This window comes from Ruditapes philippinarum, unplaced genomic scaffold (assembly GCF_026571515.1).
Source record: "Ruditapes philippinarum isolate M1 unplaced genomic scaffold, ASM2657151v2 ctg1134_1_1_1_1, whole genome shotgun sequence".
In the NCBI taxonomy this organism is placed as follows: domain Eukaryota; kingdom Metazoa; phylum Mollusca; class Bivalvia; order Venerida; family Veneridae; genus Ruditapes; species Ruditapes philippinarum.
The window spans coordinates 467,193-484,649 of NW_026855810.1; the positions used below are offsets into that span (position 1 = coordinate 467,193).

General features: G+C 32.5%; 2 protein-coding genes across 2 annotated transcripts in view; both read left to right on the top strand.

Annotated features, from left to right (window-relative positions):
* LOC132744449 (uncharacterized) overlaps nucleotides 1-17,457 on the top strand; it is a 32,274-nt gene that overhangs the window by 2,155 nt on the left and 12,662 nt on the right. The window lies entirely within an intron of this gene.
* Nucleotides 2,151-9,748, top strand: LOC132744439 (uncharacterized). The gene is made up of 6 exons (XM_060733150.1): nucleotides 2,151-2,242; nucleotides 3,437-3,681; nucleotides 4,296-4,431; nucleotides 5,413-5,463; nucleotides 7,933-8,162; nucleotides 8,842-9,748. The coding sequence occupies exons 1-6, from the start codon at nucleotides 2,164-2,166 to the stop codon at nucleotides 9,103-9,105; spliced, it is 1,005 nt and encodes a 334-aa protein (XP_060589133.1). The 5' UTR covers nucleotides 2,151-2,163; the 3' UTR covers nucleotides 9,106-9,748.

Consider the following 17,457-nt stretch of genomic DNA (forward strand, 5'->3'; position numbering starts at 1 on the left):
TTAATGAAAGAAATACATTGAAATTTATTGAAATCTATGAAGTTCTTACTGGATATGTCTCACTTGAATAACAGAATGAATACACTATGTGTGGGAAGCTGTGTTCCCTATTACAGGTCAAGTTAAGTTGGTCTTTTATTGAAAACAAATTAAAGACACTATATATACTCATAATGTGATAACTTATAGTATGTAGAATTTTAAGCATAACATATCTAATTTGTTTGGATTTAAAACATGTTTATTTTATATTTACAAAGAGACTGTGTATCGATTACCATTATTTTCTAATATCAAATTTAAGCAAAGTATATCTTCAAAGAAAAATGAGAAATTATAATAATAGTATTTTTAGGCTTAAAGGGCCTTTAAGTATGATATCATTATTTTTACATATACAATAATATACATGTATAATAATAATATACAATCTCATTCTGACATGGTTGCATTTAACCCCAAACCTTTCCGCGTTTATTTTTACACTTCATCATCAATCCAATTTATCATATTCTATGTAATCTGTGTAATACTGATAATGTTACATGTCTGTTTATATTTACATACAATTTTATCTTTTTTGTAGTGTCAACATATCTATATTTTAGTTATTTATTACCTTCAATATAAATGGACAAACCTGGATGTATGTGTATTTTTGAAGTCACTGGCGCTGGATAAATAATATTGTTGAAATCTGCTAGGGGTGGTGAGGGTTAGACCAAGGACTGTGAGTACTAAATTAAGTTAACAAAATTGGTAAAAATTAAATAGCCTTCATCTACTTTTTCAAATTCAATAGACAAGAAAGCATTTTTTAAAGACACATATATCTAGATTGATGTTGTAGTGCTTTTCGTTTCTTTTTTACTTTAAAAGGACATTGATATAAAAGTTATTAGAACAATACAACAACGTTAAAGGTCAAGTGTTGAGTGAAACAAGTATAATCCAAATATAGTAGTATTAATACAGTATTCATTATTTATGAAGTTATTGTCGTGTTCATATCTAAATAGATAAGTCTGACCTTTAGCTAATTTAGTAGTGTGTAACCTGAACAACAACAACAAACATGCCGTCAATAAATTTATAAAGAGAAAGCGCGACTTTTAATTCATGTCAAATCCAAACAAACACACGTGCTGTGTACTTGTTTTTCATGTTACATGATACATGAACAAATCAATCGCGGTAGGTGGTGAAAGGTAAATAAACAGAGGGCCTGTCACATTCGCATCATTCCCGGTAGAGGGTAGGTAAACTTCTATAAACAAAGGGCCTGTCTATGGTGGCTGATTTGTGCCATTTGTGTTTTCGTCCCGCGACCCCGCCAAGCAAAAAGTCGAGAATTAACAAGTTAAAATGGCGGGGTCGCGGAGCGAAAACACGCTAATTAGCGGGAGCGCGCGGCGAAGTTAAATAAATAAAACTTCGCCCCGCGAGGGCGCGGAGCGAGAATAAGAAATAAAACGGCGGGTGCGCGGGGCGAAGTTAAATAAAATAAAACTTCGCCCCGCGCCCCCGCCAATAAGCGTGTTTTCGTCCCGCGACCCCGCCAAGCGAAAAGTCGAGAATTAACAAGTTTAAATGGCGCGCGGCGAAGTTTAACAAATAAAACTTCGCCCCGCGAGGGCGCGGAGCGAGAATTAAGAAATAAAACGGCGGGGGCGCGGGGCGAAGTTTAATGAAATAAAATTTCGCCCCGCTTCCTCTAATTAGCGTGTTTTCGTCCCGCGACCCCGCCAAGCGAAAAGTCGAGAATTAACAAATTAAAATGGCGGGGGCGCGGGCGAAAACACGAATGGCACAAATCAGCCACAATACCTGTCTGATTTTCAATATTACTGGTAAAGGATCACGAAATATTGCCGGTTAAACTCCAATTAAAAGGGAGCCTGTCAAATTCTCAATATTCCCAGTAAATGGTTGTGCAATGTTTCAAGTCAAACCCCGATAAACAGGGTGCCGCCTGAGAGATCCTCAAACAATCCTGGTAGGCAATCGTGAAATGTTTCTGACTATAGATTATGTTTTTTGTGATGCTCGGACCTATGGCCCTGGTTTGAAATTTGTTTGATAAAGTACTATACCATCATTATTTACGCATTGTCTTATTTGCTATAATCTTATTTGATATTTATTTGATTTTTTTAGAAGACCATGGCACTTATAAACAAGGAAATTTTCTTACTTCTGTCGGGATGGATGATTTGGTGTGCCGAGACTCAAACTCGGGATTGTGAGTATACTTAGTAGTATATATTATTATATTATTTCAAAGAATGGTTTATTAACAGAAATATATTTCAATTGATTCAATTGGCAATTATGCAAGAAAAATGTCAAGTCATTTGTTTCGTGAAGTTGGCAGCCTAGCAGCCTGAAGTTGGCAGCCTAGCAACCTGAAGTTGGCAGCCTAGCAGCCTGGCAGCCTAACAGCCTAAAGAAAACTAAGAATAGTACAAACATGAAAACCGTCGGAAATACATTAGTAGCACTTCTTTAGATCATTCCACGCCATTTTTCAATATCGTGATCTTTATTTTTTAAGATGTTGAACTTTATCGTAACATATTTTTTTCATTCTGACGCTTCGAAATTTGTGAAGTTAGCAGCCTAGCAGGATAGTACAAACATGAAAACCGTCGGAAATGAATCGGTAGCAAATACTTAGACCATTCCACGTCTTATTTCAGTATCGCGTACTTTATATTTTTTTAAAATAATTAACTTTTTTTATTTTGACACTTCGAAATTTGTGAAGTTAGCAGCCTAGCAGCCTGGCAGCCTAGCAGCCTAAAGAAAACAAAGGATAATACAAACATGAAAACCGTCGGAAATGAGTCGGTAGCACATACTTAGACTATTTCACGTCTTTTTTCAGTATCGCGAACTTTATTTTTTAAATATTGAACTTTGTTTTTTTTGTTTGTTTTTTTTTCATTTTTATTTGTTCATTGACCTCTTGCACTTGGATGAGCATTATGTCATTTAAATGTGCGAACTGGCAATATTTAACGAAACAGACCATGCAGTATTATATCACATACCCGTGCCGATTTTGCAACTTCGTAAAAAAAGTGTCGTGCATATTTGTTGACGTGACTTCATTTGCATTATATGAAAACATAGTGTAAAGACACGCTAAATGTAAGCGTTAAACTATAGACACGTCAATAAAAAAAATATTCTTTGCACTTTTAACAGTCTGTAGTCATGCTTTGATATGTGATAAATAGAAATTATTTTCAGGTATGTTATTACTGCATTTACTGAACGAATTGAATAAAATACATGTAATATTATTTTTGCTTGCCAGATTTGTGTTGTACATTCATTTGTTAATAATTTGTCAGGTGTGAAACAAAGTTATTCATTACAAAAGACATGTTTACGTGTTAACAATATGTTCCTATAAAATAACATATTTCAGTATTCATGGATTCACCTACAGCATGCGGTAAAACATTTGCAGCAGGTGATCGAGAAGTGTTTCGTGTAAAACCACGAGGAACAGTTGGTGTATCTAACCCTACAACAAACTGCATTGTGTATTTCGAATCCAGTCAAGCGAGTTCGAACTACAAGTTTGAAATTGTCGTAGAAGCGGCTTCATTTCGTGACTGTGGTCTTCAGCTTCGTATATTTGATGGCAAGGGCACTGGTGACAATTACCTGGTTAGAAATATTTTGCTATCTTTAAGTTACGCCAAAACAATTCAGTTTTCTTATGGGTTTTTTTGTCCCACCAATGCTTGCTGAGAAAATTAAATTGCGACTAACAGTAGCCATTGTGGGCAATATTGATGCATTAAACGGACACAAATATCTGGAAATATTGATCCCTCGGAAGCATTAAAAACAGCAAAATATCGTGAAAATTGCAGACGAGTCGGTTTGATTGAGTCTGTACATAAAGGGATAATGGAAAAGTGCAACATTCCTCACGCCCGCTAGCGACGGTTTGAGCGGTACTCAATTCTCAACACTTAAAAGCACTGGACTCAATGATCCCGAAAGATCAGAAAAAAATAACAGCATTGAAGTTTCGGGCAACATACAGCACTTGACACCTGTTGTTGTATAACGTCATATTTTCTGATCTTTGCGAAAGGTTCAAACATTATAACAGAATACAAATGAAGAAAGTAAGAATGTTTTGATTTGAAGTATAATAAAGGACAACGTAAACAATAATTAATTCTATGAAGGCCAAGAAATAATATAATATCTTACAGCGGAAAATTATGCCAGTTTTGATAAATCATAATATACTCGTGCCTTTTTTTCAGCGAGTATTGCGTTGCGGTTCAACAACATCTTCTTCACAGTTCTATTCGAAAGACAGAACAATGTCACTCATGTTGACTCGAACTCAGAACCATTATTTCTTCGGGAATGATTTCCAGCTCAAAATACAGCTTTACTGTAAGTTAACCGTAACGTCTTAAACTTAAGAAATAATATCGGTTTGAGCGGTGTTTATCGGCTATTTTACACAAGTTTGAAGTTTTGATGCGTAGGAATCCGTAGGTTTGAGTGGTTATTTTTGTCGCATCAAAACGACAAATCTAACAAGATAAAATAAGATAACAAATGTTATTTTTTCAAGCGAAAATAACTTCCGGTGCCGATTTTCGTATAACGCTGTTCGAAATCGCACCCTACTGTTGCTAAGATATAGAAATTATTTAACAAAAGATTTAACAAAAGAAATAATAAGAAAAAAAAGTTATTTTTATCAAGTCAATGCCCAATTAATCAGTCTTGTACAGTGTCACTGCTACAAAATTACGAGGAGTGTTAAAATTATAGATATGTATAATGATAAGATATGAAGCCGCACATACAAGTAGTTCACTAACCATTGTTTAATTGGCAGTTTAACACCTATTATTTTTTTTCAATCTTTGTCTACAGTGACAAAAATTACGAAGGAGTGTTAGAAAATTATAGATATAATGATATGAATCAGTAAATAAATATTTGTTTACTTTCAGTAAATGAGCAAATAAATGTTTTTTAAAATTGGTACAATAATTGGTGAACAAACAACAAAAAGACAAGAGGTCGTCAGTTAGACTTAACAGATTTGCCTCGAATTGATTGAAATTAGTGTGGGTACAATGTGATCAGTTTTTTTAATGTTAAATGTGCATCATTGAAAATTAGAACAGAAAAAAAAGGAATCCATAAAGGGGGCCCAAAACTGCAAGAATGTATGTTAATACGAGAAACCTGTAATGTGTAATAATTTTCACTAAAATGTGATCCCTCGCTTTATATTCTTGTACAATAATAATCCGAAATAGAAGGTAGATACTCATTTCATATTTAAGAGGGGAATAGAAATACAATATATACTGTATATGTTTGGTATAAGTTTGCATTAAACAATTTTTATTCCAGATGATAGTGATAGCAGTGAGAGCAAAGGCAGCAGTCAAAATACCGTTGACGGTAAAGTATCTATTTCTATTTCTCTATAACGAGACAAAAAATGTTGGATTATTCCGACGTGTCGCAAAAATTCTCTTTCATTTTCTTGATTATAATAAACAGTTTCTATTAAGTCAAAACTATCTGCTACCTCTTGTTGACCAAAACACTACACTGAGATAATAACTAATCACTGGCTGACCTGGTTTGCACAAAAGAACACGTGCTTATGTTTGTGATACTGTTTGTGAGCAGTTGACCTAGCAATGAATGGAAAAGGTGTGGCTAAATGTTCCGCTACGAAAAACCGGAACGGTCCATTCGATGGAAGCAGTGGTATATTTTGTTAAAGTATCTGCCTACATGCTTAGAGTTTATGGGTACGAGTTCAACTCTGATCACGGCAACCCCGCAGTACTGGTAAGTTCCAGAAAGCATAGTAAAAGTGATTCTAAGCTTCAACAGCAAATATTGAATTTACCATTTTTTTGTTTTACCATTTTTATAATTAATGACGTCACACTTTTGAAGGACCGAGATTTGTCTGATAAATACATCTGAAATGTTTCTAACGGATGTGCTAAAGTTTCAGTTGTATTTCTCGACAGCTGTCAACGTTCGCAATAGTATATAAATAACACATGGGTTTTTGGGTAACAGTAAAAATATCGTCCCGAGGAAAATACTGTTACCCGAGGCGCAGCCGAGGGTAACAGTCTTTTTACGAGGGATGATATTTTTACTGTTACACACAAACCCATGTGTTATTTATTTTATTACCCCGAACAAATACTGTGGTGATTTGAATTTGTAAACTAAATCTAACTGTAAAGTACATATAACCTAGCTTAGACATATCGACGATTTTACTCCAGTTCCAACCAGAACACTTTTATACTCAAAATCATTTCTACCTTCTACTATTCGCACCTGGAATTCTCTTCCTGAAACTCTTCAATCTAGTCCAACTTTAAACATATTCAAGTCCAAAATAACCCCGAATATCAAAAGACCACCGTCTTACTATAATACAGGCACACGTAAAGATCAAATCCTTCACACAAGATTAAGATTAGGATGTAGTTCATTGAATGAGGATCTGTTCAGAAGGTCTATTGTGGAAAGTTCAACATGCACGTGTGGAATGAGAGATTTCTTATTGCAATGTACCAAATACAGAAATATACGCGAAAGATTTCTCACTAATTTAAATTGTCCGGCTACAGTAAATAATCTTCTTTACGGCAACGAACATCTCTCTTCTGATGAAAACAAAGCCCTCTTTCAGAATGTCCAAAAATTTATTACACAATCGAAGCGCTTTTTGTAAGAATTACTATCAGTGTGAATAAACTTGGTCTTTCCGTACGCTCATATTTCCTTACATGTTAATCTTAATTATTAAACTCCGATATATATATTCAATCATACCTTTCCTTACATTCTTCCTTTCTTTTAACATTTCACCATAATTTACCTTAGTTTTTCTATAGTGATAATTCAACAATCTATTATTCTCTTATTCTTTGTTGTACATTCAAAGAGCTTACATCTAACCGCAACATTTTTGTATCTTTATCTTGAAATTGATATAAGTATTGTTTTACTTGTTTTCCAATCCAGTCTGAATTACATTGTTGTGCAATGTTTGTAAATGTCATTTATGTACAATTTAATGAATAAATAAAGTTTAAACTAAATCTAACTGAAACAAAATAAACCAAAAGTAGCAATAACTAAACTGTCCTTACCTTGCAATGCCTACTTGAGAAGCTGTTATTCTTTAATTCTTTAAGCAAGTGATGATATCTACCAGTCATAAACATACAATAAGCTGTGTTTTATTTAGAAAACAAAATACTAACCCATTTATAAGGTTATGATCTGTGAAATCTGATCCTTCTGTATCCAGAATATTCTTCCCATGGTTTTGACAGATAACGATGATATCCTACAGAATTATGACTATCCACCAACTCTATCTGTAACGTTTCACTGGTTAACATTGTTAAATAATCCTTTGCTGCATGCTTTAATCGTCTGCATGTTCCAGTTTGACACAAAATTGTTCACATTACAATTACTTCCGTTGAAAACGGATGTTTTATTTTTTGACTAGTCAACAAAAAGATATCTTATACGCGAAAAGAACTCTATGATACTGTACTGTAGGGTGCAAAGTACTAAATTTTATGAGAGTCATAGTTACTTTGGTGATGCCCTCGGCCCTATCGTCGAAAATAAGAATGAATCGAGATAAAAAAAATAGCGGCCATTTTTTTCATTTTATTTTAGAAAATAGACCACGTGACTAGATTTTATACTGTTAAAAAAACTGTTACCTATGTAACAGTAAAAAATTCTTAGTCACGTGGTACACTTGCATTAACAGTAAGAATAACTCCCAGAGGCCTATGGGAAATTAACATTACGAAAAAAGTGAGGGGTAATAATAAAAGATATATAGCATTAAGTCATATTTTTTTTCAGTCTTTATGGACTCACCTTCAACGTGTGGAAAAATGTTTACAGTTGAAAGTCGTGAAAAGTCTCTTCTTCAACCACGCGGGACAGATTTTATATCGAACCCTCCGACCACTTGCCTTTTGTACTTTCAAGGAAGCTCTAAGCTCGAGATTGCCGTAGAGGCCGCTTCCTTTAATGGTTGTGGTCTTCAGCTGCATATATTCGATGGTAGTAGCATTGCTGATGACACGCTGGTAGGAACTATTTAAATTTATCTTTTCAGTACAATACAAACCAAATGTTAAATTTCGTCACTAACTCGCTGGAAAAAAAAGGTGATCAACCTTTGCCACCAGCCCGAAATGCTCTTCCGAGGCTAGGCTCTATACTGGTGGTACCTGTTTGTTTTTTTTTTGTTATAATAGAGACTTTGATTCTATGAAAGCTAATGTGATGACTAATTGTTAATCTGAAAGCTTGTGCTTTATTCAAAAGAAAGTATAGGTGTACACCCGTTGAATTCTTTTAGGTGTATGGACTTGTAAGGAAAATAAATGAGCCGCGTCACGCATCCGCGCAGTCTGATCAGGATCCATGCTGTTCGTTATCAGTTTCACTACTTGTTATAGGGTCTGTAAGCGAACAGCACGGATCCTGATCAGACTGCGCGAATGCGCAGGTTGGTCTGGATCCATGCTGGTCGCAAACCCATTATGTTGGTTTTGTCGTGACGCAGCTCAAATGGCCCGGAGCATATGACTTTCTTAAACCAACTATTATTGTCATCTTACTGCAATTATGTTTGAATTCTTGTTTCTTGTAATAAAATCAAATTCAATTCAGTACATTATAGTGAATACCAACTCAATTGAAAATGGTAGTCTGTAGAATATTTTAAACATTACAAATGCTGAGACCTTCTGTGCTTTTCAGCGAATTATGGGTTATGGTTTGAACACATCTACTTCACAATACTACTCCAAGGGTAGGACAGTAACTCTGATGTTGACACGGAGTAGGAGCCAGTACTTCTACCGAAGTGATTTCCGAATTAAAATACAGTCTTTTTGTAAGTTAAATGATACATGCCTGAAAAAAGAGAGTCAAGTGCTGAGTGGTAGCTGTGAAAAAGTTGTTTCGTACTATATAGTTCAACTCTGTGTTGCAATATTGTCATGGTCCTTTTGGGATAATTGAGTCCATTACTTATAGTGTTGAGGATTAAATACCGATAAGCCGATGCTTGGAATGGTGATGACTACTTCTCATAAACAAATTCAGTCAAATAAAGATGCCTAAAGTGAAATGTGAATATCATGCAAGATCATTAAAAAAAGATTAACATATTATACTTTTGTATCTATTATGTACATGTATATACATGTATTTAGCCATTTGTGAAAAAAATATATTTTGAGCGTACTGGATGAAATAAGTAATATACCACCGAGACAATCTTGATCAAAAATCAAGATCAACTTCATAACAAGTTGGGTTCTTTTTTTATATTAGTTTTCTCAAAGAAAAAATTCATTCGGAACGTCCTCGGCTATTATCTATACATGTAATTACCACGGGGTAAATACTGATTGAAATGGTTTCAGATGAAAACAGAGCCAGAAAGTATAATCTTCATAAAGTATAACGAATGTATATACATTTATTTGACATTCAAAGGGAAACTAACTCTGTTTCGGTACAATAATGATTTAAAATATGTCTGACAATCATTTTTAATTTAAATATGCCCACTGATATAAACAAATCCGATTCAAAGTCAACAGGTTGGTATTTTGTACTTTCGGTTTCAACGACCATTAAGATAATTACATAAAAAATGTATTGTTTGCTTTTGTATCTATGAATTCGCTTATTTTAGGTAAACTTTTACTTGATCTGGTCAACAATTCCTAGCATTAAATTACTATTTGGTTTCATAGCGTAGGTTAGACCGAAATACCATGTCCGTTCTGTCAATTCTTACTATTATGTTCGAGGTGTATCCGAAGACTGGCGGAAAGGACCGAACAGATGCGATTCAGAAAAATTAAAATATGTATCTATAAATGCCAATTAAATTCATGTTATATTAAGAACACTATCCACTAGCATGTATACACTGGTAAAGATGTACAAAGAAATCGATTGACGAGAAAAAATATTGATTTTACAGAGAAAATATTGATTTTAAAAAAGAAAAATAAGAAGAACGTTTATTTAACACTTAAGCTACAAATTTCGCATGATTATCATATAAAAGCACACATGTAATGGCATGAAAAATACAATGACATGAATGTTGGCATGCACAAAACTAAATAAACAATGACATGAATGTTGGCATGCACAAAACTAAATAAACAATGGCATGAATGTTGGCATGCACAAAACTAAATAAACAATGACATGAATGAAACGAGATGGCTAATATTCACAGTAAAAACATTTTTTTCGTTTCGAACTGTAAGACAAATGAGCCTCGTCACGACAAAACCAACGTAATGCGTTTGCGACCGGCAAGGATCCAGACCAGCCTGCGCATTATGCAAAATGAGCCTTTAAATAAATCTTTTGGGACTGATCTTGTTTTTTATAGGTTTTATATTGACTTTTACCAGCGTATGCCAATAAACTTTGATTTAAAAAAAAAACTTTTATTTCTAAATATTTTTAGCATAATTGTGTCTTTGAAGGTGAAATTTTCATTCATTCATTCATTCATTCGGTCGAACATTCATTCATTTGTTCATTCATTTATACATTCATGCATTTGTTCATTTATTCATTCATTTATTTATTTATCCATACATTCATTTGTTCTTTCTTTCTTTCGTCCGTTCGTTCGTTCTTTCATTCATTGCTCTTTTAAAATAAAAACTATATAATCTTATTACTGTGAAACTATGTGTCTACTATATCTAAATATAAAAATAATTGCATATATAAGGTGTCATTGAGAGAATAAACATTTATCATAAACTTACCCTTAGATATTCTTACGTATATCAAAAAATCGGGTTATCACAGTCATTCTGTAATCAAAACTTCAAACTTTGATGATTTTAATCCATTATTATGGCTGTTGCAGGAACGCAACATTTAGTTTTGTTGTGTTATGTAATTTAGCATATAATTATTATTACTATTAAAGATTTGTGATGTTGAATTTCGATCATGATGTATCTTTAATGACGGGACTTTGAATCATTTATTAGACTTTATAGTTGCAAATAGATGTACAAATGTACATTGTGTTGTGCTGCTGTCAGTTATGATAAGCCCCGCCTTCTATGTATAGTACATGCTCTGTCTCTCTATTAGTTGGAGTTAGTTCTTATAATACGCATGTACAGTAAACATTTAAAATTAGAAACAATATTTCGGGTCTGTGTTACGAAACAATCCCTTTAAGGTCTGGTTCTATTTAGATCATTACATGTACATTGTAACACATATACATACCCTGAAATTAATAAACAATTACATTTATTATCAAAAGTATAAATGTGTTATCATGGTGATAATGTTTTATTGGCGCTAGTGAGTAAAATATATCGTTAATTTAGGTAAATTGAAATGAAGCACGTGTAATAAGAGTTGAAAAGTAATCGACTTTTTATATCAACTACATTTCTTTCTTCGTCGTGATGACGAATTGCACATTTATAATAACTGCACTTTGACAAAAGATATTACCAATAAATTTATTTAATTAACGACAAGATTATATATTATATGTATTTCTTTATTGTAATATAATAAGTGTAGCACATACAAATTCAATAACAATCATATCAACAACAAAATATATGAAGCATATATGTTATACCAACAACATATCAATAAATTCATAATCGACCGAATCATTCAAAATCACTGTTTACTGAACCCCTTCCTTCGTCACTTTCTTCGTTATGAACAATAGTATTCATAAAACTGTCAAGTAAATCATCTTCAGAAATCCTAGCATTGAGTTTATCTTTACTTAATATACGTTTCAGATCGTTCAGTTTGATATAAGAGTCTTCAGCATGATTCTCAAAGATATTCCGTTCTAACTCGCATATACTGTCATAACAGTCACTATCATCTTCAAACGCACTTTCCTCATCTTCTGTGACGTCAGTATCGTAGAGTATACCTTCATTCAATTTATCATTCCTTGTAAAAAGCGCGTGTTCTTTTCTAGATCTATTAACAATAAACGCTGTATTCATATCGTGGACATCGTCAGAATCTAAGTTGGAATTTATGCTTTCTTCACCATCACCACGTGTTCTTTCCGGAAGTTGAGGGTCAAAATCAGAGATATTTTCACATCCGACTCCGCTTGTTCTAACAGGTAGGTACATATCGTTACAATCGAATCTGTACGTGATCGAATCGTTCAGATATCTTTGCAAAAGTTCCTTTTTGCCTATGGCTTCCAATGGAATGTTTACTACCTTAGAATCGATAACAGGTATATTTTTGTTATAGAAATCATCTTTCTTCACGTTGTTGGTATTGATGTTGTCAAAGAGATACGCTTCCATCTTCTGATCAGTTTTTAATTCATCTTTCATTATCACTGTTCTTAAACGTTGCAGTTTTGTCGCAGCGCTTTTTATCGACGACAATTTTGATTTGATTTTGTCCATGTTCTTCATTTCGTGATAAGTATTTATCAAGATTATCTAGAATAATTTGTGAATTGTATTTCAGTTTAAAATTCTGATAATATGATAGTTCAAAACAACTTTGATGACGAATTCAAGTTTGCTTCTTAATTTATATTCTGAACGTCATGGTATATGAATCTGCAAGAAAACCTAGGACACACTTAATGATTAACACTTAACAATTAGTAATTAGTCTAATTTATTGATCAATTAGTAATTGTTACTATTAGATGTCAATTATATAATTGTTGCGCGTGCCTATAGTGTTAATAGGTGTAAAGCAGGTTAAATCTGTTACTGGTGATTGTGTTTCCAGGAAATAATTTTTATACATAAATTAATACTATTGACACGTGCGGCATAATATAATTAATAATATATATTTTTATAACTAAATGTGACAACGCGTGTTATGTAATGAATATGATCTAAGTCCAAAGTTATTTTGTCAGTTATTTGATGCTTTTGTTGTTTCTATTTTGAACTATTCATGTGAAGTCTGGGGATATTCTAAGTCGAAACCAATTGAAAGAATTCATTTAAAATTTTGCAAAAGATTATTAAAAGTGAACAGAATACATGTAATGCATATGTTTATGGCGAATTGGGAAGGTACCCATTGTATGTAAATAATATATAAGAATAATAAAATACTGGATGAAAATTGTTGAGACTGATAATATCTTATTAAAAACAATGTATAATATAGCATTAAATGACAGTAATAGTGGATGTGTAAACTGGGTCACAAATGTGAAAAAAAAATTTTGAATGCTTATGGATTTTCATATGTTTTTGATCAAATAAAAATTACATAGATAAGGAATATATTTTTGACAGAGTTTAAAAAATCGCTTTTTGGATGTTGTTAAACAAGAATGGTTGCTAACTTAGAAAATAGTTCCCTTTATACTTTTATAAAAATGTCAAGAAGTACATTTGAATATGAGAAAATATTTAGATATTTTACCAAAAGGATTTAGATTTTATTTTGTAAATTACGCATGAGTGTCTTCCCCTTAGAATTCAAACAGGAAGATTTAATAGAAACCTTATTCCCCGTAATGAACGATATTGTTTATGTTGTAACCAATTTAGATATAGAAGATGAATATCATTTTATATGTATATGCAGCTTTTATTCAGAATTAAGAAAAAAATACATAAAGGATATTTACGTCAAAAGACCATCTGTTTATAAATTTTTATCAAAACTTTTGAATTCTTGTGATAAAAACCGAGCTCATACAATTATCACTGTTCATCAAAAACGCTCTTGCTTTAAGAAATTCAGTATTAACTGTAGAAAGATAACTCTATTACATGTTCTTTCTCCTAATACATGATTAATTGTTTTGATATATATGTATTCAAATTACTACCATTACTGTCAAAAATAATTCTGTTCTTATTGTATCTCACGTTGACATATATAATTATTGATATGTATATACAAGATGATGTACTATGTACAAATCTGAATAAACTATCTGTTCTGTTCTGTTCTGTTCTGTTATTACTAGTAATTCAGTCGCGTCCATATACTGCACCATTTAGTAAGACATTAATTTGCAAAGACAGTTATGTTAACATTGGAGAACATTTAATATGTTAATGAATTCGAAATCGAAAAAGTAATTTTGTATTAAAGAAAGTAAATATACTTGGCTTCACAAAAATGTTAACTTTATGACAAATCAATTTACCTACATTTCTCTTGATATTGATATAATAAGTCTTATTTAATATGTATTTCTATTAATTGATTAGATATTGAATATATAATTATTAAAGTGAGGGGCTTTTTTAAACTGAGATAAAAACTCAAATAATTCTTTTTGATGAATAATGCAAGTAAATGGTCAATAAAGTTACAAAACTAAAACAATAATAATAGTATTGGTAAAAAAGACAATTACTAGTATATGAGTATTCGTGAGGATGTACAACATTAAAATTAAAAAGTACAAAAAAATCTCAGTCTAGTTTACAGAAATAACGGCACTGCCAATTTTGTATATGAAATGTATGTAATATATAAAGCGTGAAATTAATTGAAAGAAGACATCGAAAATTAGAAACTTAAGTTTGAAGTTTAAGGATCTGGAGAATGGGTGATACCTCGGAAGCATTAATCACAGCAAAATTTCATGAAAATTGCAGACTCGGTTTCTTTGAGACTTAAGATGAGGGATAATGAAAAAGTGCATCATCCCTCACCTCCCGCAAGCACCGGCTTGAGCGGTACTCAATTTTCAACACTGAAATATTGCTGGAAACAATGACGAAGGATCAGAACAAATATAACAACACTGAAGTGAAGGCATATTTTACAGATGCCACACGGCACTTTAAGCCTGCTGATTGTGATGTATAAAGATCTGGAGAAAGGGTGCTCCCTCAGAAGCATTAATCACAACAAAATTACATGAAAATTGCATACTCAATTTGATTAAGACTGTACATGAGGAATTATGAAAAGTGCACCATTCTTCATGCTCTCTAGCACCGGCTCGAGTGGTACTCAATTTTTAACACTTAAATAGTGCTAGAATCAATGATCCCGAAGGACCATAAAAATATAGCAACACTGAATTGAAGTATGGGACGATGTTTTACAGATGCCACATGGCAATTGACACCAGCCGATTGTGATGTATAAAGATCTGGAGAAAGGGTGGTCCCTTAGAAGATATTAATCGTAACAAAATTACATGACAATGGCATACTCGATTTGATTGAGACTGTACATGAGGAGTAATGAAAAGAGCAACATTTTTCATGCTCCCCAGCACCGGCTCGAGAGGAACTCAATTTTCAACACTTAAACAGTGCTAGAATCAATGATCCTGAAGGACCAGAAAATTGTAACAACACTGATGTGAAGAACGGGGAAATTTTTTACAGCTGCCACACGGAACTTGACACCTGCTGTTGTGATGTATAAAGATCTGAAGAAAGGTTTATCCATCGGAATCATTAAAAATTTAATCATAACAAAATAAAATAAAAATTGCAGACTCGCTTTGATTAAGTTTTGCAAAAATTCTTTCAAAAGATTACATGTAGTAGAATTTGATGACATTAAACATGTGGTCCATTTTACCTGTGTAATAATAACGTGTGTTATTTCAAGTTGTTTTATTTTATAGTCGTCCCTAAATTCTGGCCAAAAAGCAAAATAAAATTTTGAATTAAGAATATTGTAAGATATTGTTTCGGTTTAAATGTTTTAGAGATGATAACATTTCATTTCAGTTTATTGGCAAATCGGCAAATAAACATTACCTTTGGCAATTAACAGAATATCATGACAAATATGACCAAAAGTTAAATAGTTACAAACATTATATCATATAATATCTAACAAAAAGAGTACAAGAATGAAACTAAGAAGCAGTTACATATTCAAGAGACTGTTGCCTCAACTAAAATGCAAAATGAACATAGTGAGCACATTTAAGAATAAGCTTTTTATTATTAGTGGACAATATAGTCGAACATTTTTGTATAGTAGGCCATGAAATGTTTCCAAAATAATTGGTTCTTATAACAGTATAAATTGGGCAGCATAAAAGGAAATGGTATTCTGATTCAATAGAGTTATATATACATAATTTACATTTGCGATAATTTCTATCAATGTTAAAAAATCTTCCTGTTTCTATTTCTAACTTATGCGAGTCTAGTCTGAAACAAGCAAACTCTGTTTCTTAACACGTTATTTGTTAAAGATATTTTTCATAACAAAAAGAAGTTTTACAATTTCTGTAATAATCAAGCTTGGGCATATTATGTATAGAAGTATTCCAGTTCGGTATATATTGGTCACGTAGAGGCTGCTTTAACATTGGCATATAATTAAAATTTAAGTTAAAATTACGCTAAATGTCACTACAACCTAAGCTGTCTAACAATCGTTTTATACTGCGTTCATTGAACGCCGCCTTTCCTTGTCGATCTTTTTTTATCATATTTTATACTGCTTGCCAAGTTACAATCAGCATTTCTATTATTCTGGTCTACAAACATGTTGGTGAGTCCTGGTTATTCATAATTTTTAACCAGAATTTAAGAGTTCTTTCTTTGGAAATAACAGAAAGAGGAAATCTTCCTAACACACCAAACACAGCAACATTTGGTGTTTGCTGATGTACACCAAGTATATTCTTGCAAAATTTAACATGAATTTTGTCTATTTCTTTGCAATCGTAAATATAACTAAATACCTGATCTATGTTAATTGAAACAATCAAACAGGATGTTAAACGCTTTTCGGTGTCACTGAAATCATGCTCTGTTTCTTGTAGCAAAGAAATATAATCACATACATTGTAACAACGTATTGGCGATGAACATGTATATTATGTTTGTGACAAATAAAGTGTTCTGTTCTGAATTATTTTAATTGAAGCAAATGAACAGGCTGGAAAACGCTTTTCGGTTGCACTGAAATCACGTTCTGTAGTCGTATCTGAGCAAGAAATATAATCAGATTTGTATCAAATAACAAAATCAATTCAAATTTATTTTCTGTATTTTAGTAACAAATATATAGCACATACATATTCAATAACAATCAATTCAATAACACATAATATAAGTATAAATTTTGCACGTAAACGATATCAATGTTTTCTAAGAATTGATCCAATCATGTCAGTCAAAATCACTGTTGAGTGAACCCCTTCCTTCGTCACTGTCTTCATTACGAACAAATGTATTCATAAAACTGTCAAGTAAATCATCTTCAGTTATTCTAGCATTGAGTTTATCTTTACACAATGTACGTTTGAGCTCGTTCAGTTTGATATAAGTGTCTTCAGCATAACTGTCAAAGATATCCGATCCGTTCTAATTGTGTACATTGTGCTGTGCTGCTGTCAGT